The sequence below is a fragment of the Glycine soja genome, chromosome 17 (assembly GCF_004193775.1).
Source record: "Glycine soja cultivar W05 chromosome 17, ASM419377v2, whole genome shotgun sequence".
Taxonomy (NCBI): domain Eukaryota; kingdom Viridiplantae; phylum Streptophyta; class Magnoliopsida; order Fabales; family Fabaceae; genus Glycine; species Glycine soja.
In genome coordinates this window covers 8617190-8641853 of record NC_041018.1, presented here as the reverse complement: position 1 = coordinate 8641853, position 24664 = coordinate 8617190, and the positions used below count along the sequence as shown (strand labels likewise).

Here is a 24664-nt window from a genome sequence, read left to right as displayed (position 1 = left end):
TCGAAGTTGTTACTGTAGAGAGAACTTTATCTAGTAATAAATAAAGCTTGATTTAAAATACCAACAAAAAAAATTTGAATGGAAACATGTTTATCGCGAGGTTAATCAAATTGCGAATATACTATCCAAGCCCGGTTTATCTTTTGTTTGAGGTTAGAGGGTTTAATTTTTTAATTTGTTCCAGCTTTTATTTAGTGGTCGTTATGCCCGATGCTCAACCTGTTATGTTTTCTTGTGGTTATTAATGAATATTTTCTTCTGGGGCTTTAGCCCTGATCTTCTACCAAAAAAAAATAGGCATTTTTAAATTAAAAGTCTAGTTTTATGTTTTTAAAATAAATTCTGTTAATAAAATTTAATATATACATTTCAATAATTCTTGTTATTAGAATTTGCACAATTATGATTAAATGAAAATAAAATTTATAAAAATAGAAAAAAGAATATTCAAAAGGGTAACTGATTATACATTTTTATAACTACCAATGTATAATTTTTTCTTTGATCGAAAATTAAAGGTAAAACATGTGCCTTTTAATTTATTGAAAATAAATACACTTTGTTTGATACTTTTAGAAATTGAAAATTTGAAAAGTTAGAAAAACTAAAATTAGAAAAAACCAAGGTTAAAATTTTAAAATGTGTAAATGGGAGAGGATGGAAAATAAAAATGTATAACTAAAAATTAATATATATATATATATATATATATATATATATATATATCACATAACAATTGTAAGAGAAAAATAAGAATATTATATAATACGTAAGTATATGAAAATTTCTTTTAAAAAAACTTAATTAATAGGTGACTATTAACAAACTAACTGCACCAAGATCTCCATTTCTCGAAAAAAAAAAATATTAGTTAATACGTGGATACCTAGGATTGTTAAAAAGCGTGATAAATAACACGAGTTCAAATCTCCATAGCATCATAAACTTATAGTTATGGGAGCATGCGGAGAGTTTTTTATTTAAATAATATAAATTAATTAATTATCTAAATAATACATCAAAAAATTATTTGTCTATTTTTTTCTTAGTTAAGAAATCGGTTCTCTTTCTTAACTACATTTTTTTATATATTTAAAAATCAATTACCCAGTTCCTAACTTGTAAACATTCCTTTATTTTTTATGTTTCAAAAGTTAAGAAATCAGTTAATGGGAAACTAATTTCATAAATGTATTTTATATTTTTTTGTTTTTAAATTGTTTTTTATTTTTTGTGTTATTTATTGTTTATATTTATGTTTCTTTAAACGGAAAATAATATTGTTTTTTATATGTTGTTGTTAATTTTGTTTTACATATTTTATGTTTTATCATGTTTTAATGAGTTGAATTTTTTTTATTTCATTTTATTTGATTATCAAAATACATAATTAATCAACAACTTAATTTAAATTTAAAAAACATATTTAACCAACAAGTTAAATTGAACTAAAATATTTAAGTTACAAAATAGATATGAAATTACATAATAGAACAAAATATTTAAATTTGAAATAATACACAACTTTTAAAATACAAACAATATGACATAAAGCTAACATTGTTGGCTTGAGTCCGTGTGGTGGTGGCATTTGTTTTTGAATTTTTTAGGATGCATGCAACGATACATGGAACATCGTTTTGATTGACCTGAATCTCGAATATCCATCTTGACGTGTATATGAGAAGAGATATGACAACCTTTAAAATTTCTTTTCATCCTTTAGTCAAGGCAAATTCTTAGCTCCTAACACTTCGTTGTGCAATTCCCCAAATAATCCTTTGTACAGATTAGAGACACTTTTCAACATATACAACTCATGTATGTAGTTCCTATACTCATAATGAGCATGCTTATAAGCAGCAACAACATGAGAACAAGGCATGTGTATTTTTTGAAATTTGTTATAGTCACTCCCCACCTTTCATTCAGTCTGACCATGAAATTTCTGAATTTCTTTTGATTAATTGTTTCCTGGACTAAGAACTTTATGTCACATCGATCGAACTCAAGAACAATGTGAGAGTTTATTTTTCTTTATCTTCCATAGCCTTGTCTAATACTTGTGCATAAACTTGGTCAGATGTAATCATTGCGGCAATTTCTCTCCCTCTTTGGTTGAATAATGCATTACACCTTGTATAGGTTGATTTTACCGGTGCACATATTGACAAATTTCATGTTTTGTTAAGTACCGAATTAATTGGCTCAACAAGATTGGTGGTCATGTATTTCCATCATCGACCACCAATCATATGCACGAGTCAACTTTTCTCACGGAATCTTCCTCAGCCAATTAATTGTTAATTCAACTTGTGTCTCCTCCCTCAGAGTGTTAAAGTAGTGATTGAATTAAGGTTTCGTCTTTGCATATGCTGAGTAGTGATAAACATACCATTTCAATTATTATCCACAGTACAAAATTAAGTGATATTTAATATATAGAGAAAAAAGTTTGACACTCATCCATATTGATAGTTAATTTTTTTTATGTTATTATTCTTGAACCTCCTCATATAATTTTGTGTAATGCATCAAATGCAAAATACATGTACAAAATTCTATGTTGTTCATCCACTATCACGCCAGACTGTCTGGTGGAGTGACATGCCCTTTAAAAAATGATTTCTTAATTGAGTTTTTTGATTAAAAAAAATCACATTTAGAAATCGATTTCTCAAGAACTTATTTCTAAATGTATAAAAAATATAATTAAAAAATTGGTTCATGAAAAGCTGATTTCTTACCTAAGAAAAAAAAAATAGTATGTGAGAAATCGATTTGGGGGAATCGATTTCTCACCTTGAACAATAAAATGTATATCCATGTAAATAAAATTTTGGATATATTATTTGGATAAATAATTAATTTATTTATATTATTTAAATAAAAAAAACTCGCATGCCAATTGAAATGCAAGCTTTGCAAAAAGTCCAACCTTCTAGATCGGAAATTAAAAGAGGTAGCTCTATGCATGGTTATCAAACTCTCGAGTTAACTCGGTAGACTCTCGAGTTTACCACTAAGTCAATGAGTTAGCAAGTTAAAAAAATTAAACCAAAATGTAATTCATTTTTTATTGTTTTTTGTTTGTTTAACATTCAACATACCTTCATTTTATGTGTTATTCTCAAATATAAAATTCTCACCTTTAATAATATCAAACCCTTGTTATCTAATAACAGCAAACCCTCGATGAGAATGATCTACCACTACTATAACGTCTGTAAGTTATTATCTAGTAATGATTTATTATTACTAGACTTGGTTATTTAAATATTCTGAACTTTATGATTTATTGTTTTGCTTTATTATATTGTTGAAATATTTAATTAGTATGTTATTTATAGATATTTTATTATTATTTTTATATGAAGTAGACTCTTGCGAGTCTAGGAGTTAAGTCCACGAGTCGAGTCTATGAAATTTTCACAAGTCTGCATAAACTCTCGAGTTTGATAACCTTGACCTGGGAAATAATTAAAATTATTAAGCTGCCTTCACCTTGAAAACATGATAGCTAGGCATTTTGTTTAGGGGGAATGTTATTGATGTAATATTGTCACAGGTATTGTTGATTCTATTAAAAAAAAGTATGGTTGATGTTGTTCTCCGTTAGATTTAGAATTAGAGTTTTACTTTATCAATACATATTGATATTTAACGAATTTTTATTTTATTTTTTTAAGCAAAAGAGACACTAAATTTGGGCTAAAGTACTTATCATAATCTCAACTAAGTTGGCCTCACGTACAATAAGCAAAAGGTCATAGCAGCAAAGTCAAATATATTAATAACCAAAGCATGCAAAAGATACACGAGGATAATGGGGGTTAGACCGTACCAAACCCATGAGGGGACAATGCAAAACTCTACCTAGACATATAATACAGAAGAACATATCTATCTTGATTCTTGAACAAAAAAAGAAGTGAGAAATGTGGGGGTGAAATCCCACCAACAAAAATCCTATATAGTGATGGCATGTGAGACAAATCTATTTACAGATGAGTTATTTTCACGATCGATAAATGTGATCCACCAGAGTTCATTGATTTGGTGAATCAAACTGTATTTTTCCACTTACTTTGAATCTGCCACGGGACTATGTTCATGTCCTTAAAGTCTAGGACCACTAATTGAGAGTCGCATTCCAACCAAAGATTCTTCCATTCCTTGTCAGACTATTTCAATAGCTTTTAGCAGCACTCTGCATATTGACACTAAACTCTAGATTTAATTAGAGAACAGTACCAATAATACTGATGAAATTGTATACTTTTTTTCACATTTAAATTAGTTTTTTAGGATTCTTTTTATGTAAATAAAGAACCAAAAACCCCAAAAAAATTATTAGGTAGCTTAGAATTATGATTGTCTCAACTAATTTATGCATGACACATAGTGAAGTATAATTAATTATTTTTTTAAATTAAAAAACTTAAATACTCCATTCGTATTTATATACAAGAATCTTTTCTTTTTCTTTTTTTGTTTTACCAATACAAGACTCTTTTCATTTTATTGTTTGTCACTTTTTATAATATTTTCTCCTAAATGTCTAGTGCATTAATTATTTTTTTTATGATAGTCTCAATTAATTATAATATTCTATCCAAACATTAATTAATCTTATATGAGAAGCAATTAAGTAGAGAAAATAATGAAAAATAATTTTGAAAGAATAATAAAATAATTTAAAAAATTAACTACTTTTCTTAAGCAGTCTAAATTTTATTAAAAGAGTCTTAAAAACAAAAAAAAAAGTATGTACATAAAGATAAGTTGAGACTATTAATACTTGGTAGTCCGATCGAAAGCTATAATTTTTTTTTTGACTAAAATATCATTTGGTCTTTATATTTTTTTGTTTTAATTCTTTACTTTTTAAAAGGATTTTTTATGTTTGCCAATCAACCCAAAATGTTTCTTTCATCCTTAAATGATTATATTAAGTTGACTTTGTTATTTTTTTTTGTTTTAATTCTTTACGTTTTAAAAGGATTTTTTATGTTTGCCAATCAACCCAAAATGTTTCTTTCATCCTTAAATGATTATATTAAGTTGACTTTGTTATTTTTTTTTTGTTTTAATTCTTTACGTTTCAAAAGGATTTTTTATGTTTGCCAATCAACCCAAAATGTTTCTTTCATCCTTAAATGATTATATTAAGTTGTCTTTGTTATTTTTTTCAATTCAAAAGTATCAAAAATTATTTGTTTGAAGCATTTAATATATATATATATATATATATATATATATATATATATATATATATATTAAATAATTTTATTAGATCTAAGGTATAGCAATTTTAGACGATTTTTAATTGAAAAATGCAAAAATATAATAGACTAAAATAATATTTTTAGTTATATTTTAATAACTTTTTTTAATATAATAATAATGATGATAAAATTGGTTTAGTAAAAAAAAAAAATTTCATTTTTTTTTGTTAATTTTCTTATTAGGAGTATCAACTCCCTTAACCAATGCAACAAGCTATAATGAATTGTGCAAGAGGTATGCAGTATCGATTTTTTGGCTCAACAAAAAAGTAGATTAGATTCGGTTCACTTACTTTTTGAGCTATACCTGTTAAGCCAACCACCTCTATAAAATATACACCACTTTTGAATACTGTCATCTATATATTTGACATCTTAATTTCAAAAGAAAAATGCAAGATATTCATCTAACAGCCACATATTAAACAATCAAACAATCGAGAAAAAAAGAGAAACCTACTAAATAAATTCTAGGTACAATCCTATTATATTGACTAACAAATTCAAAAGGGAACAAAATCAAGGCACTAGAGAAAGAAGAGGAGAATTAAATAATTATATTCAGAAGAATCACAGCCTCTTTGGACTTTGGTAGTTATCACAGGCTTGAAACCCAACAATGAAGCAATGCTCCTTAATATCACTACAGAGAAAAGCTTGGGCCACTACAATTAATATGAAAACCCCAATCAAATCCATCTTATGCTGCATATAAGTTTATCTTTGTGAAAGAGACATATATGGATCATAGAACCGTGTCACACCCAAAAGAGTCACGCCACTCTAGCATTTGAAGAGTGGCTGCATAATGTGCCAATGCCCCAACAACAACAAGAGCATGAAATATTTGATGGCTATGACCTGCCAAATCGAACCACCCAGGCTTCCACCTTTCGGGTATCCTTGTCACATAGAATAAGGTTCCTGTCAAGTAAGACAAGGCCATGCCAATTTCATATGCTAAGGTAATGTTGCGTCTAGGATTGCTCCAATTCACAAAGCATGCATGGATTGCAGGCACAATGCCGAAAAGTCCCATTGAACAGAACAACATGGCCCGAAATGCGCGGTATTTGCTAGTCGAAAGTGTCGGAGAGAGCATCGTTGCTATGGTGAATAGTCCCATGGCTGTGATCCCAGCAAGGTAGATGATTTGCCAGTGAGGTTCACATAGGAAGACATAGTAGATTTGAGGGAAAAAGGAGGTTATGATCATGACAACTATTCCTACATAGTCCATTCGCCACAGGAACAGGTTCAAGTCACGGGAGTGACAACAAAAGAGGTGGCACATGCTGCTAGAGAGGAGGCAGAACATGGAACCACCTAGGAAAACAAAGAATGGCCATCTTGCTATAACCAGTGCTGTGGACTGAAGTTCGATTGTCAAAGGCGTTTGATGATTTAGATCAAAGAGTAATGTTGTTCCCTGCAAGTTCTTACAAATGTCAATAAATATATATACATTTTGTAAGGTAATAATTACGCCCTGCGTGTTTACTTTCACGTTAAATTATCCAGAATCACATTGAAATACAAGGTAACATGAGAAAATTATCCAGAATCACATTGAAATAGAAAGTAACGTGAGGAAAATTTTCACATATTTTGTTTTATGCTGAAAAAATTGATTGCATCCGAGATTGATTTAAATCAAAATAATTTTAAGTAATTTTTCGGTTGGATCAAAAATATTATATTCAACTTTATTATTAACTTACTTTTAAATAAAAACATCCAAAAGTTACATCACTTCAAAATAAATTTTGTTAGCATTAAACTGGTAGGGTAAGTTTATCTGTTTTTACTGTGATCATGAGCTCAATTACCTGAAACAAATCTTTGACGTTATGAGAAACATTTTTTTCCGCGCTTGAAGAAAAAGACCTGCAAAAGATGATATGCAAATTTAGTTGACTTGTGGTAAAATCTACCATACTAGTATTAGCTAGGTAGTTCACATTCCTAACCGCAATGGCTAATATAAAACGACACAAAAAGGAGTGGAATTTATTCTAACTCATGAATTGGATGTTGGGCAAGGCAAATTACTGAGCACCCTTGTTCTAGTTAAACTACATCTCTTACTCAAATTGTACAAAAAATTTGGTACATCAACTGCACAATTTTATGTGCTTAAATTTAAGAAAAGTGTTTAACATTACAGGACTGATTCCTTAAGTATAAAAAATGATAAAATTTTATTAAGAATTATTTATTTCACAAAAATATATAAAAGTATAATAAACACTTTCTTTCATGATGAAGCCTTAAAGTTAAACAGATTCTGATTGTTAATTATTTATTTGTTAAATCAAACGTGTGTTAAAGAAATCATTTCCATCATTGTGCCAGCTTTGAGTGTGAAACAAGTGATAACAGGAGCCTCTGTTCCAAATTCCAATATTTATAGTAGTACTAATTCTCAGAGTTTCTTTTATTTTATAAATTATGCGTCAGCGTTTAATTAGATAAAGCAAGAGGATTCCAATTTTCTGTTTGTTATTCCAAAATTTCAACATAGCCACCAGTATCTGGCAACAAACATGCTGACATGTGTTTTCTGTTACATGACGAGAAACGAGATTTTGTAAATCTTAGTCTCTGACAGCAAGTAGCTGAGTTTGTTTGTCGTCACGCGCTCACAAACACAACTGAATGGGGAAAAAAAAGTTGTAGAAAAACCTGGTAAAGAGTTCCAAGAGATCCACCACTGTAGGCTTCATTAAATTGGCGAGGGTCAATCCAAGAAAGAGTAAAAACCCAATTAAATGGCTGAAACACACAAATAAACAAAATTAGCCATATTAATGAAAGAAAAGAAATAGAAACAAAGATAGATTGAAGGAGCTTACGCACGTCCAAACATTTAAGGTTTCGTTATGCCAACGAAAGAGGCTGAAGAGAGCTTGCTTGAAAGGCCAATTAGCTCTGTAATAACGTAGAATGTATTCGTTGTCCTTCATGTATTCCGGCAGCTCCCAAAACGACAACAAAGGGTAGCGTTTTCCGCTGTGGCGGTCGCACATGTTATTGTTATCCTTGGACTTTGTAAAACACAAGGTTTCAGTTTCAGCAGCTGTTTCTTTGCCTTTGCGCTTAACCACGCATTTGGTCTGAATATAGTTCATTGCCCTTTGGCACAACAAGGTAAGGTATTGTTTGTTTATCTACAGAGAGAGTTGTGATGAAATTGTGGATGTAGTAGTAGTAGTAGTAGTAATTGATATGAATGAGAGAATGTAAATGCTAGATGGATAGAGAGACTTTTCTCTCTTATGTGGTTGCGTGGCTAATGTTGATGCAGTAATGGGGGCTGCACAACTGCACCAACTGCAGCATTTAAGGACTCCTTCTCGGTAAGGTTTGGCACTATTATGTGGGGTTTGTTCAAAAAACTTTAAAAGCTAGCTAGCGCACACTTCATAATCAATTAAATCCAATCCTCATATATAGATGGAACAACCTTGCTCTCTTTTTATATTTTATCATTTGTCAAATCTCAAGTCAATATCTAAAATTGGAAACTTAGGTAACTTATAAATCATCTACCAACTTTTATTGTGTGGAGTGTGGACTACAGCTATCGTTTCTTTTAATTTAATTATTATCAGAATAAATCATAAATGTAATTTAAGGCAAGAGAACTAATGTTGGTTTCCCGGGCTTCGGTGTAAATAGGGCTTAACTATTACCATTCATTAATTAGTTCATAAAAATAAATAATAGACTATATAGTAAGTTCTATTTTTTTGGGTATGTTCTTTTATTTTATTAGTAAAAATTGGAGACGAATAATAGATGTTTTTATAATAATTTACGATTATGTTTAACTAATAAATTATATTTTCTAAGTTATTTTTTAGGGTATATTTACATATGATTTGGTTTGCTTTTTGGATTAAAAAAAAATTTCTGAATCAAACATAAAAATGATAGGTGGTTCGATTTGTTGCTTTGATTTGAATGTAATGTCAAACCAAACCAAATTTTCATTGGGTCAATTTTTACGGTTTTTTTTTGTGGTTTGTTAATCTTTTTTAATTGGTTTTTAAATGGACTTTAAAATTATTTTTAATTTGACATCTAACAAAATAAATTGATATAATATAAAATTTAATAACTAATTGAATCATAATCAACATTTAAAAATTAATAAGTAGTTGATCGAAATAGAATTAAATTCTATCTCTAGTAATGTTTTGTGTTCAAGATCCTTACAAAAAAAAAAAAATATATATATATATATATATATATATATATATATATATATATATGATTGTAAATATAGATTTCACTAAAAATTATCAATCAAATTTTTTATAAATATTAGTTATCATGAAACTAAGAAATACTCAACTAATATGATAATGATAAAAAATAATCAACATTTGAAAATCACTACAAGCAATAGAACAAATAAAAAATCACACATGATAATAACTACCTTACAAACTATTCGTACTTAGTCCTGCATTATGATCAATATCATAAATTTATAATTAATTAAAATTACTAAAAAAATGTCCAACACATATGAAATCATACTATATCATTATCTTTTTTGAGGAATACTATATCATTATCAAAACTTAGTTATGACTTTTCTGTCAAAAAAAAAACTTAGTTATGACTTAAGAATAATTTTTTATGAAATTAAATATGTTTTTTAGTTTTTTTAACACGTTTTTTCAATTTTTAGAATCTGAAGGTAACATTTAATAGTATTTATAAAACGTTGTCTAAATCATTTTGAGGAGTAAAGTTGTACATTTTAAAATTAGAAGGATAAAAATAGGACCAACAATTAATTTTAGAGGGACCAAAACCTTTTACCCAAAAAATTAATATATTGCTAATGTAAACTTTTATAATATCAAACATATAAAAAAATCATTGTAGTAGAAGAATATGTTTTGTTTATATATAGTAAAAAAGTTTATTATTTTTTGGGTACGTAGGCAATGTCGAATAATTCCGAGATAATGACTAATAAAATTTCACCAATGCGTGGCCATATATGGTAAGCTTTGGCATCCACTGTTGTTTGTCGTATATCTCAATTCTCCATTTCTCCTTGTATTGGCATGGATCCTAGTACAGAAGCCTTGAAGTGAGAACGAACCATAAAAGTGGCCCATTACTATTAAAATCACATTATCTCTTTTTCCCCCCCTAAGGTTCATACCAGATCCAATAATTCTAGAGTTATACTTTCTAAAGAATCACCCATCAACCTTTGAATCTGGGATTGGATTAGTTAGGGTGCATATTGTACCCGTGCTCCTTTTTTTTCTGATGCAAGGATTAATTAGACGGCCATAATTAATATAAAAAATATTTTGATTTTAAACTTTTTTAAAGAAATCATGCAAGCATAAAAAAGTCGGAAACAATATTTTTGCAATACTTTACTATAAAGTTATTAAAGTACTTCTCTATCATAATTGACTACAAATGCTGAGTATATTATTTTGAGTAAAATTAAATAATAATTAAAATCATTCTAAGAAGATAAAAATGATTGAAAATTCAATTTAGATATAGGTGAAAGAAGATATATTGAAGTAAAAATACAATTAATAAGATAAATATAAGTTTAAAATGAAGAGAAAGTGGTTAGAGATAATTGAATTTTGACCCGTCGTGAGAATAATGTCTAAATGTACGTCTAAGGAAGAGAAGTGAAATAATATTGAAAAAATTTAATTGAAAGAGTGAGAATTTTACCCTCCAAAATGTAAATTATAATTTACAATATATAAATAAATTAAATTCAATTAAATTAAATTAAACATTTTTTATTGAAAACTAATTTGAACTGAACTTGAGAAAACCCTAAATAAATATTTGGTTTTGGACATACCCATTTGACTAAAAAATTTACCACAACATTTTTGGTCATGATATTACTCATAATATATGCAAATTTAAGCTATTAATAATAATTTCGCATGTTGCTTTGATGTTTATACCTAAATAAATTAGAAAAAAAACAGTTTTTATAAGAAAAATCAAAAGAGTATTTTAAAAAAGAAGTCAAGACTCAATAGTAAATGAATAACTCGTTAAGTAACACAATCGATTAATAATTTAGTTAATTCATGGATTATTTATTAGCTCCTTTAAAAATTAAAAATTTAGATTAATTTTCCCTTGAAAATTCTCTTCTTCTTTTTTTCATCTAGAAGAATAAACCCGTATGTTCTTTTCTCAAGTATGAGGGGAGAGAAGAAAGGTGGTTGCTCCACTTACTAATTACGGTCTCCAAGCCATTATTAGTGTCAAATTGTGATAATGCCATGGACATGAGAACATCACCTTTCTATTGATATGTAAAACAAAATGTCTTAACGCATGTTGGGTTAAGACTTAAGATTGTTTCCTAAAATTTATTTATTTCTCTATTATATTTCAACAACAAAAAATTGTTTCTTGAAAATAATTTAAATAAAATATTATTAGTACATCCTATTCCCTTTATTACGAAACGCTAAGTACCGGTCATGGATAACACAACCATTGTCCAAAGACACATGCAAATACGAGTTCCGACATGGAAAGAAGTTTATCGGTTTATTAGATTAGTAGCTCAACCATACTTGTTAATTTAGAGGTGGCCATGGGACTTCACGGGTAGGGAAAAAAAATATGGTTGTAAAAGGGAAATGGAATTCATTAAACTAAACTTTAAAGTTTAAACTTGTTTTTAATACCCCCAAATTCTACCAATTCGGTTGCTTGAAGGAACAAAACATTTATATGTGCCACTAAGTCCTTTTAAACATTTTTTCAGTGTTGGTTGAAATTTATTATGAATGCTTATTTATGCTAATAGGAATAGACGCTTTAGAGAATAAAGATAATTACAGCGAACTGTAAAGAAGAAGATCAAATGAAAGTATTTATTTAAAAAATACTCTCACATTCAACTCGATGTTAAATGTAAGACTTTAAAAAATAAAGTCAGAAAATTATCTAAAGACATGATATATCTTATATGGTGAGAAATAATTTGAAAAAAAGGTTATTCAATAGTTATCACAAATTATAAAATTTTATGAGTTTGGCATGTGATTTTGAATAAATTTTAATTAATAATAAAGAGTATATTTATCAAAATTGTATTAGAGACCTAGTTTAGCTAAAGTTAATGATAGAAATAAACTAATAAAGTTATATACACAAGGGATAAGGAATCCGAGTATAACTATGGTATAGTTTAGGTAAAATTGATTTATTAAAAGAAGTAGATTGACGTTAGTTGGTGGATGCATTAATTGAGTGATGAGTGGATTAACAGAATAATTAGGCGACAGGTGGCTGACTCTGACTCCAAGACCCATTAGGCTTTACAAAATGCGCACGCGACCATAAATTACATTTGCCCTGCGTTTTAGCCAAAAGACTAATGTTAAATAAATTGCAACCCCTCTTCAACAATATTTGGAGCTGTTCAATGGGACATGGACATGTACATCCCTTTCTAGCCGAAAGTTTATTTACGAAACCAATATGCTTGACCAAAACAAATTAGCATCCACATATAACAATTTAGAACTACTAAAGGAACATCCTCTCAAAAAAAGAGGAACTTAGGAACCAACTTAGAATAACATGGAATATTTCACGCTTATTTGATTTGTTTGTTCTAAAATACGGGGATGGATGATAACTTCTGAGAGTTTCCTTTTATTAATAGCTAGAAGTAGAAATCAGGCCGACAACTGAAGAAGATTCATCCATGCCCATGTCAAGAATTGCACCTGGACGGTATTACGTAGATGTTTTTGCGGTCCGATATGGCGCACCACCACTTTGCCCCTCCTAAAAGTCGCTGTACCAACAGTTACACCTAACTAACTTTATAGTGTTTTTTTTATTAAACAAGTGTCGTTAATAAATATATATTCTTAACCGCCATGAATTATTATTTAAATTATAATTTTTAGGAATTATTAAATTCATTTGATCAGTCATAAACATTTTCATATAAATTTTATGAGGATAAAAGAATAACTTAATACTTTTATCACAAACTCTGATTATTTCGAGAAACATTATTTTCTGGAAATGTTATTTTTAAAAATTACTTAATTCATTTTAATTCTAAAAAACGGCTACAAAATAATAGTTCTAAAATTACAAATGTGAAATATTTTACTTTCATAGTTAACATTTTCAAAGACCAAATTAAATTATTAATGATCTTCTCCAAGATTAAATTAGTGCATTTTTTCTTTTTCAAAAACTTTGTACTAAACAATAAATAACTCATTTATAATTTTGAATATTACTTAATTACTTTTTTTTCAAAGATTAAATCAAGTAGTGTTTTTTTTTTCACAAACCAAATCGGGCGTTTATTCTAACTTCGCTAAACATCATAAAACTTCAAAACTGAGTAAAGAACATACAATTGAATTGCAAATGAATGGAGCTAAGAGATAAATAAAACTATAACAAGATTTCTCGCATTAAATGAAATATCACGGGCCACTAATCAAGTGTGCCACAAGACAAAACAACGATGTACTTGACACTCAAAGCCTAATGCCCTATTCGAGAAGAAACCATCTGGTGGTTTCTTTATGATTCACAAAAGCTCTGCACAATGTCTTTACTGACCTGAATTGAATCTCCTATATTCTTGGTTCTTGAATGTTGATTTTTTTTCTTCGTAATCTCTTTTTTATATATTTGTGTACGCTCCTACTATAGCATAACGAGGAAAAGGAAAAGAAGAAAGAGGATGTTGAGTACAAGAGGAATTGGATATTCGCCATCCAGCGAGATTGTGATCTCCAGTCACGAGATAAGCCGGTATAAAATCGACAAAAGAAACAAGGCACGGGAAATGAGAAGTGGCCTTTATTAAAAATGTAATATGTAAGATACAGAACCAACAAGGAGATAAGGGGGGAAACCAGAGGAAATATGTTTCATGTGGAAGTTTGTGACGAAGAGAATGATATAGAAGTTACAGAGGAGAGAGGAGGAAAAAAGCTTTACGAACATTGTGGATAAATTTCAGATTATATGCTTGCTCAGAAGTAGGGTTTCATAGCAGGCAAACACGAAGAGGCATATTACTAAAATGATTTTCAATTTCTATCATCCAGTGAGATATCCCACTTTTTCGATCAAAGCCTGGATATCAGCACCCCTAGTCCCCTCAGTTGCTTCGATGATGTTGGGGCTGTCTAATGGCATGACATCTGAAAGAGGGTAGCTTCTGTTATTATGGAGTTGACTGATTGCACTGCTTCCCACTCCCTTCAGTATGACACTTCTGTGTAGACCACCAAGAAGTCCTTCGTAATCTGTGTCACCACATTCTCCGACGAACACCACCATCTTTGACAGTTCAAAACCCCATCGAACATACAGGTATCTGAAGGTAAAGGGCATCATGTCACAGTAGAGGAAATCATGCAAGAGAAACGAAAAATAGTTCCTTAATTCATAATTTCATGCCAAAATGTCAGAAAGAAATGCAGTACTCTAACTTTTGACTTGATTGAATTTTTGGAATGATGATTCAAAATACCTGAGAGCTTGGGAACGAGATGCCAGCACAGGAATTACATTCAGTCTTGTCCCATTTTGACAATATATAGGATGGCAACGTAGAGCTTGGATCCTTAATAACTTCCGAAGCTCCTTCACAGGGGGAGCCTGCAAAAATAAAATAAGATAAAACACTAAAAATCAATGCAAAAGAAATAACTGCACAAAAATTTCACGCAGAATCTTAATAACTACAAATGGTTTTAAAAACAAAATCACGAACTAGAAATAGAATGAAAAATTACCATTCCTGGCTTTCGCACTTTGAAAGCATAACAATAGTCGGTAGAAAGCTGTTCAGCAGGACTCACAATTTGTTCGTCATTATCACCCTTCTTATCAGTGGTTGAATCAGCCCATCGCACTAAAGTCTTCCTCAACCCTTCTCCACCCCAACGGTATTCAATGTGTGAGTGGTAATACAAGTCAACCACAAATGGGCGCTCTCCAGGATTGAGGGATGGATAGTATAGATCACTGCCACTATTGCAAATATAAGCATCAAAATCAATGGGACTCAAGCCACCTGAGATTAGAAAGGACTGTATCTCTGATATTGTTAATGATGTTGACAATATGAAACCTACAGTGCCCTCAGCCTTATCCTTTCCAGCAGACTCAAAGATGGCTTTAATAGTTTCAAGAAGGCCTGAAGTGGTATCACAATCCACAGCAATGACAAATAGATGTTTTCTTCTCCTTAATGGAGGAAATTTACCAGCGTTTGGATTTTGATCTGTTTTTTCGATAGCCCCACCCTTGCGTATGTCCTTAGAGATGCCCTTTGACCATGACAAAACAGCATTCTCTAGTTTTGCCCCTCTATCAGCAGCATTTCCATCAGAATTCAAAGAATTGTCATTTCCACTACCCTCACTCTTCTCTCCATCTAATGAAAACTTCAGATTTAGAGACAAGTCCTGTAAATCTCTCAAGGAATCACCTGGTGAATCTGATTCTGAACTTTCACCTCCATCCTCACTTCGCTGCCATTGTGGATGCCTTGGTTTACAAGTGGCTATTTTAGAAAGGTAAGTCTTACAGTGCTCGGGCCATGAAAATAAATGAATATTCTTTAACCCATTCTGTCTACATTTTGCCCAAAGTTGCTTGTTGCTAACAAGCTTCAAAAGAGCATCAGCAATAGACTGCTGATCATGGGGATCTATGAGCAGACCATTGTCAAGTACCTGTATTAGTAACCAATCAGGCATAGAAATTTCCAAGGGAACCTTTTCAAATCAATACATAACCACCGATCGATCAGTAAGCATACCCTATGAATATCAACAGGACCTCCATTTTTAGTAGCAACAATTGGCAAACCATGAGCAGCTGCCTGTTCAACAAACACACAAGTTAAAGTTTACATCTCCAAAAAGAAACCAATAGTAAATAATTCAAGATTGAGAAGATCACCTCAATTAAGGTAAGACCAAATGGCTCAATGAAAGCTGGATTAATGAAAACACCCTGCATAAATATTGGATTTGAATGAAATGTAAAATGACAACATAGTTTGCATAGCAAAGAATTAAACAATATATGATGAAAATATATAGATTGGCTCACTTAAGAGTTTTGGATTATGATTGATGGCATTACGGTATTATTGAAGTTTACTTTTCCTTAGTCATAAATGAAATTTAAAGTATTATTTGAGAACATTGAATATTAACTTGTTTTAGGTGTTGAACCGTGCATATTGAAGTTCTTCATTGACGTGTTTCTAATGGTATGAGATGTTACCATTCACAATTCACATTTCAACAATTTAACAAACAATTCTAAAAGAAAATCACAATTCAACAACTATGCTCAAGAGAAGTGCACAGTTAGCGATTTTCTTCTAATCCATTTTAAGTTTGAATTGGCAGATCATGTATTAGAATCAAATAGATAAAGATACCTTTGTCTTTGCTGCTAGGCGATATATGTCAGGAACATCATATTGTTTGTGATGTTTAGGATAGGCCACTTGCCCATACAGATCATACTTGTCAATCAGCTTAAGTACCGAGAGAAGAACGGAAGCATTTGTGCTTGACATCTCATCAATTCCATCTCTGTTGCCCATAATTAATGTCTGAAAAGCCAAAGGAGGGACAAACAATTGATCAGTCAAGCAAATCAATTCAGATGACCTGAAAATCAGTAACAAATGATACTCAAAAAGTGCAGACTGATCATTCATAGTTTCATACAAGGTTGGCAAGCTCTCGAAGAGGACGACATTCTCCAAATGCTTTTACCAAAGTTGTGATGTTCTTTTTAGGGTCCGGCCTAGCAAGAGCAAGTATCATAGGCTTGCGAGGGTTGGTAAAGAAGCGCATTATCTAGCAATCACAAAGTTTAAATTGGCATTAAATTCCATTTTGTATTGAATTGCAGGAAGAACTTGCTAGTCAATAGACATCTAACCTTATCAATTATAATCCAAAAGCATTGAACTGTATAATTATTCAGGAAACATTAAAAGAAATGCAGAAGGCATATTTATAACCTCAGACCAAATAGGTGGATCTTGGGGGGCAGGATGATCCAAATTTCCTTCTGGTTCACCTTCTATATCGCCATCGTGTGGAACAATATGATGGAACTCCATACCAGGAGGAATTGTCTGCAAGATGCGATGAGATTATAACATCTAATTTTACATGGCATACCACTTGCAATGAAATATTACTTAAAAACTAAAATCTAGCATCAGGAACAGGACTCCACAATAACTGCTGTTATCAAATATCAAAAGGTACTATGCAACTAAAAGCTATGCCTATAGTCTTTCTAAAACAATACATTCACAAGAAGAAAAGATACTCAATATCTGAGTTTGCTGCCATACACACAAAACAAAAGTACCTTTTTGTTCCTGGACAGACTAATAAGCCATACTAGTAGAAAGATGGAAAACAAAATTTCTTGTCTCATCCCAAGCTTAAATAAGAAATCCAATGACAAGAAAAACAGAAAATATGCTCACATATGACCCTATAATACAAATTAAGCAAGTGGCAAGACATTTTTCTTTAAGAGTTAGGTTATACAAAAAGGCTCAAATCAGTCACCAAGATAGAAAAATTAGCTTACTATATCTCAATGCAAAGGTATATAAACTTGAAATTTTAACTCTAGCCACCTGAAATCTATAACTCAAAATCATGGTCCCCAAGAAAGGTCATCAAGATGTAGTTTGAAAGTTTAATTTTGATCCAGTACTTACCGCCATGCGAGGCATGAATCTCCCATAGCAGCTCACATTACGCCTGATCCTTGCTCGTAGTTTACGCTCCAATACAGGATCAAAACCATCATACAAGCGCCATTGTTCTTCTATTTCCTGTTTAGTGCTTGTGATGACTATTTCAGAACCATCAAGGGCCAATTCCTCAGCTTCAATCCTGCGCATAATCTTGTAAGTTGTGTTGATTTCATCCTTTGATAGTCGACCTTGCTTTAAAAGTTGTTCCAACTTGTCTCGGCCAAGTGAGTGGCCAGTAAAAAGCATTGGAACATTTAATGCGCCAGATAGGAGAGTAGCAGAGTCACCTGCATCTGCATAATGTCCATGGATGGCAACAGGCCAGACAGCATGCCCACTGCCAATCTGTTCCCCAAGAGACTTGGACATCTGTATAATGTGGTTAAGTGCTCCATCAACAAATTCAGGAATGTAAGGCCAGAGAAGTTCTTTTGGAATATATTTATCTCTTGGACCAAAGGGAATACGAACGATATAAGAACCACTGCTCTCTCCCATGTCATCTCCAAAATCATCTGTGTCTCTTGGAGACAACATTTCTGTCGGCTCCCCATAACTCCAATCTACATCTGGTGCCGACACTTGTCTAGTTAGCAAATCAACCCGATAAACTCCTGGCATTGATCCCAATGCCCTCGCAAGTTCCACAACATACTTAACCTGTTCAGCAGAAATGCACATACAGACAGACAGAAAGATTTTAGTTTCCCACATATTGGCATAAGTAAAAAGCTAAGGGTATGTTTACTTCTATTTTAATTTCCTATTTTTCATTTTCTATTTTTGACTGACAAAATTGTTACATTGTTTTCAATTTATTTCCATACAAATCTTTGAAAACAATGTGGCAATTTTGTAATTAGAGGTAAAATTAGAGAATGAAAACAGAAAATGAATGTCTGAAAGTCTACGAGGCCTAAGAGTATCAATCTTAATAGCAAACAAGATAAGATGAAAAGTATTACCTGACCACCCGTGTCAGAATCACGTCCTAGCTCCATATTCTCGCCTCGAATTAGGCCATGAATGCTGCAGATACATACACTCTTCGTTAAAATCAAGAATATCGATATCAAACACACCAAATCAGACTCTGCATAATAAAATAAAATCAAGAAACAAGCTGTCTAACAAGAAATCTACGATATTAAATTATTAATCTAATCATCATAAGAGCTTGATTGAATTACGAATGAGGTGAAGGATAGACGTACCTGATGAGTACAATGTAGAGCTTCTTCCCTTTCTGACTGTTGGCCCAAGTCTCCATGGCATCAGCGGAACTGATTCTAGGCAACCTGGCTCGGTTGTTGGCGGCGTCGCCGCCGTGAGCCGACACGTCACTCACCGGATCTCCCTTCTCTCCTTCCGACAAGTCCTCAGACATATCCGCGGTGGCTTCCCTGCGCCCTCGCTCGCGCTCCAGACGACGCTTGTTCACCCTCTGCGCTGTCTCACTCTCCAGCTACTCAAACAGCACCATCATCACTCAACACCGATCAAACAAAAACAAAAGCAGAATCCATAGTTTGCATAATTGAGAAATGAGAAATTGAACCTGCTTCTTTTGGCGAGCGAGGTTCCAAATTCGCCAGCACATGTTCTCCAGCCTGGTGTTCCTCTCCTGAGGACTCCTGGTGGAGGAAGCCTGGGATATGAAAATCAAGAACGGAATCAGTGGAACCGAAGGAATGAAAGAAAGAGATTAGAAAGAGAGAGAGAGAGAGAGAGAGAGAGAGAGAGAGTAGTATGGCAGGGTACCCGAACCCAAGAGCGATAGAGATCGGTCTCATCGAAGCCAATAACCTCTTCGACGAAGTAGCGAGTAGGGCTGAACCTGCCTCTCTCTCGGAGAAGCAGAGAGGACTTGGCATCGTCCAGGCCAGGCCCGACGTCAAGTATCGCTTCAAGGTAGCTGTTCAGCCAATCGTTTCCTGCCATTTATGATTTGCTGGTGATTTTAAAGAGAAGAAGGAGACTTGAGGTGGTGAGTGACCAAAAAGAATATTCTTCCCAGGAGGAGTCTGGAAATTGAGTGAGAGAGACGGAGGGTGTGTTTTGCGGGAGCGCCTGGGATGGGATGGACCTTTAAGCGGTTAAATGTGCTTTTTGTGTTTCTTTTTTATTTCTCATCTTCCTTTCGTTATGGTCCTCCCATCCAATCCTCGGCACTTGTTGTCAACGGAAATACTACTTTCTTACATTCAGTCCACAATCAACTACTATCTCATAGTATGATAAATTAAAATTTCAATATCCTTCAAAAAACAATATTCATATTTAATGTTACATGATTTTCAAATAAGATTCTCTATGAAGGAGGAAATATGTAAAAAAAAAATTAAAAAATAATTTATTACTTTATTTTATTATTGGTTGTGATTAGCTAATATGTTACCTCCAACAAATATAATGGAATAGAGTGTAAATATAAATATAGGATTTTTTTGTATTGAATTTTTTTTTTACAACCAATGGCTGCTTGGAGATCAAAAGTCTTCCTAGCAACATGAAGGTTTGGCAATGTATCTCGCTAATGTGAGATAACAACAATGCAAGTATTCAAAACATGTCAACCCCAATGATTAAACTCTAGAGGCCTATATTGAATATTCAAGTATTTAAAAAGACTTTTGCTTAAGATAGAGCTACCATGTGAAAAAAAATGTGTGCATATAAGGAGAATATTGTTAAAATTCAAGTGTTAAGATAAAAGTTTCACATTAGATAAAGATGAACAAATTAAATAATATATGAATGAGAAAAACTTACAAACCTAATATCTTAAGGTGAGTTAAAGTTATTTTCGATATTGTTATTCCTTCAATCTCCTAGTATAATTAACTAGAAAATTTCATTCTCATAAAATTACTAAGTATCAACTAAACATGTTCATGAAAGTATTTCTAAGACATAATCTTAATAACAATATGATTCTTGAAAAATGTAAAAATTTTTCCATGAAATAAACACTCATATATTTGCAAAAAAAAATTAAAGTACTAACAAACAATTCAATTCCTTTCTTATGTGTTAACTTATTTATTTCAAATTACAACATTTTGATCTTCATTTATCGTAATGTAATTTTGATTATGTAAGTTTTAGTTACACAAATTAGATACTTTAAGTATTACAATTGTGAAGAGTTTAATAATAATAATAATAATGCCAAAGTTGATATTAGTAAATATTTTCATAAACTAATATTAATTAAAGAGGCATTATAAATTTAAATCAAATTATACTTATTATTTTATATATTAATTGATATTTTGGATATCCAATAAATATATTTAATATTATTAATTGCAATTGTAATGTTGTTAGTATCTATTTATTAATTTATATTTGTCAATATTTATTTATTTATTAATATTAACTTTAACATTATTAGTATATATGATATTAATATTGTTTATTTAATAGTATGAAATATATGATCAACATATCAGATATCAAATGTTTTTCTATTTTTTTAAATTCTATTCGTATATTTTTTGTTATTATAGATATGTTTGTAAAATAGTTACAATAATTCTGATTTTAGTTGTCAAGTGCATAATGATTTTGATGTTGTTATTACAAAATATAATAGAAACATTATTTTTCATACTACAAAACATTATAACCAAACTATAATTGGAAGAATAAGAACTTAATCATAATCATTTACAATATGAGGCATGTAATCATTTGCGATCAATTATAGTTGATCATATAATAAATTATTTTCACAATTCAGCTTAGCAAGAAAAAAAAATGACAAGAAAGGTGCCAATTATTCCCATTTAATGGCAGCTGTAGCTTGTGGTGCTGCTCTTCGAGATAGTAATGGTAAATTTATCCGAACTTTCAAGAAGATTCGGACATTACTCTATTTTGGTCGGAGTTGGAGCTTTGGGCGATATTTTACATAAATTTAACAAATTCAACTCAACCTATATTCATTCTTAATATGAATTATCAATATTATTTTAATTAGTTTTAAAACAAAAAACATTAACCATCGATTTTTCTAAAAGAAAAAATATTAACTATCGATTTAAACTATACAGTTAGAATTCTTTATTCTCGTGCTTTTCATTATTTAGAAACACATAAATTTATATTTTGTATCAAAATGAGTCTATTAAAGAGTAGTTAGTTTCCTTAAATACGGTTTTGAATTCAAATTTTACACATGAACAAAATTCGCCTAAAAAATAAATTTTGTGGTCTAGACTAAAATATTAAAATGACTATATTTCATATAAGGTTTACAGAATTTTGTATACGGGAATTACAAGTTTAAAAATAATAAATTTTAATTCAAACACTTTATTTTTTATTTTTTCCATTCGGATTGTCGTTTTCACGTTAATTCCACACTGTCTGAGGAGTTAATGTTTCAGTGATTATTATACATTATACTATCTTTGTTCTTTTTTATAATTAAAAAAAATCAAATTTAATTAATTAAGAATAACACGATTTAATAAAGCAAATTAATTTTTTAATACGTATGGAATCTTTTTTTATATAAAAGTTAACGGAAAGTAGTACATATAATAATTTAAACAAAAACTTGATAGAGTAGCAGACACATGGCATACTTCTAGTGTGAAAGCTTTATGTAATGTTAAAATAACGACAAATATTTAAAGTCACTTATTAAATTAATTATTAATTTACACCAGCACATTTTTTGAAAAAAAAAAACAATTTAAAAAGATATATTTAAATGCGTGATCAAAATTTATGGTTATAGTTTCTTAACTTATTTTTTTAAAAAATTAAGTGAGTGTGAGTTAACCTTATTATCATATATTTACTTTTTTTAAAAAAAAAAGTTAACAAGTTAAAAATGTGTATTTTAAAAAGAATTGTAGTTATAATTTATTAACTTATTTATTCTACAAAATAAGTGTAACTTAACAAATCTCTTAAATTAAATAAATAAATAAAAATAGAAACAACTATCTGGCAGAATAGAAGACTTTTCGGTGAAAATACTTTTTGTAATGTTAAACTGATAATAATTAATAATAAATATTTAAAGTTACTGATTAAATAATTAAAAGTTGAATATTAAATAAAAATGTGAAATTTAATATGTTGAAGGGTTTTTTAACTAAATAAAAAGTGTTGTATGAAAAATATTTTTAATATGCAGTAAAAAAACAATTAGAATTTAAAAAATACTTATTAAATAATAATAATTATTATTATTATTATGATGGCATTGTGGGTACGGGTCGTTTTTGTCAAAAATACTCTATTTTTTTGCCGGCGGTTCTGAAAATACTTAAATACCCCTGCATTGAACGGCTAAATCGTTGTTGGACGTACACTTAACGAGTTTTAGAATATAGGATCTCAATTATTAGAATACAACTTTGTTAAACAATCCTAATTGACCAACTTATCTAACCAACATGCTTTAACATCTGATATTTGATTGTATATTAGCAAATATTCTTTCTTTTTTGTATGTTAGGTTAGCAGATTCTTTCTCTAAGTATGTTTAGAAGTTTCTTTAAAAAAAATGAAATATGCCTTTTCGATATAACTAAAATATTTTTTTAAGAAAATAATCATAAATTTGTATAAAGAAAAACTTGAAATATCATATAATGATATATTATTGCTTTCGCATTCAAAAAAAATATATTATTGCTTTCTTTTACAATAGATAAAAATATTCAAATAATTCAACCGATAAGTAATTGTTAAAAATTTTGTAAAAAAAATTCTTAATATATGAGGTAAAAACCACATGACCTAATTTTTTTTAAAAAATTAATTACAAATTTTACTACTTAACTATTATTATTTTATGAATATTATCATTTAACTTTTTTTTACGCATTTTACCAATATGTTAAATTTGTAACGACGTGTTTTGACATAATTTTTTGTGAAAAAAGTCATTTTGTTACCAATATAATAATAAAATGCACCAAAATTTTAAAAAAAATATAATGATCAAATATAATAAAAACTTAAATAATAAAATTCAAAAAAATAATTGAATGATAAAAGAGTAATTAGACAAGTATATATATATATATATGATGCACCGTGTTAACAATGAGTAAAAAAAAAAAAAAAGATTCTCCAATCAACAATAATACTACAAAATGGCCTACTCACTACTAAGAAAAAATGGAAATCACCAATGACAACAATAACAGTGGAAAGTGTATCATAGTAGCACCAAAGAAGATGAAGAAAAAAAAAAAAAAAGACTGCTCATATAGAAGACCCACCAAAAAAATCTTGAGTTTTTACCAAAAACAAAACACAAACGAGCATCATAAAAACATAAGCCGCAAAATTTCCCCCTCCAAATAAAATTAGTTGTTGCACGTTAAAAAAAAGGAGACTTTCTTGCTGCTACACAAGTACACGTTCTTATGTTTTTATTTTTCTTTGTACAATAGTAATGATGTTCGAACCTAACGGCATCGCCAACATCATATCTTATTTTAATTGCTTAAATATAAGATACGTTGCTAAATAGAAATTATCATTAGATCAAAATAAATGACATTTCTTGTAC

General features: G+C 30.3%; 2 protein-coding genes across 2 annotated transcripts; both read right to left on the bottom strand.

Moving 5' to 3' along the window:
- Positions 1-5759: 5759 nt before the first annotated feature.
- Positions 5760-8721, bottom strand: LOC114391976 (heptahelical transmembrane protein 1-like). Its single transcript, XM_028352999.1, has 4 exons — positions 8148-8721; positions 7974-8063; positions 7118-7175; positions 5760-6717 (listed from the first exon to the last, which is right to left on the bottom strand). Exons 1-4 carry the CDS (start codon positions 8417-8419, stop codon positions 6034-6036), a joined length of 1104 nt encoding a protein of 367 aa, XP_028208800.1. The 5' UTR covers positions 8420-8721; the 3' UTR covers positions 5760-6033.
- Positions 8722-13736: 5015 nt separating this feature from the next.
- LOC114393926 (probable sucrose-phosphate synthase) lies at positions 13737-20061 on the bottom strand. Its single transcript, XM_028355430.1, has 13 exons — positions 19882-20061; positions 19679-19768; positions 19335-19585; positions 19086-19149; positions 18082-18780; positions 17362-17478; positions 17063-17194; positions 16768-16944; positions 16278-16331; positions 16135-16197; positions 15104-16048; positions 14839-14966; positions 13737-14682 (listed from the first exon to the last, which is right to left on the bottom strand). Exons 1-13 carry the CDS (start codon positions 20059-20061, stop codon positions 14403-14405), a joined length of 3180 nt encoding a protein of 1059 aa, XP_028211231.1. The 3' UTR covers positions 13737-14402.
- Between the last annotated feature and the right edge of the window lie 4603 nt (positions 20062-24664).

Bases quoted from the DNA above. Each gene is read 5' to 3' on its own strand.
- LOC114391976 (XM_028352999.1), bottom strand. From the start codon at position 8,419: ATGAACTATATTCAGACCAAATGCGTGGTTAAGCGCAAAGGCAAAGAA. The intron at 7,176-7,973 runs GTTTTTCTACAA...CATCTTTTGCAG, and splicing joins CTCTTGGAACTCTTTACCAG to GTCTTTTTCTTCAAGCGCGG. The intron at 6,718-7,117 runs GTAATTGAGCTC...AAGAACTTGCAG, and splicing joins ACGTCAAAGATTTGTTTCAG to GGAACAACATTACTCTTTGA.
- LOC114393926 (XM_028355430.1), bottom strand. From the start codon at position 20,061: ATGGCAGGAAACGATTGGCTGAACAGCTACCTTGAAGCGATACTTGAC. The intron at 16,198-16,277 runs GTGATCTTCTCA...TTTGTTGAACAG, and splicing joins TTGGTCTTACCTTAATTGAG to GCAGCTGCTCATGGTTTGCC. The intron at 14,683-14,838 runs GTATTTTGAATC...CTTTACCTTCAG, and splicing joins TCTCGTTCCCAAGCTCTCAG to ATACCTGTATGTTCGATGGG.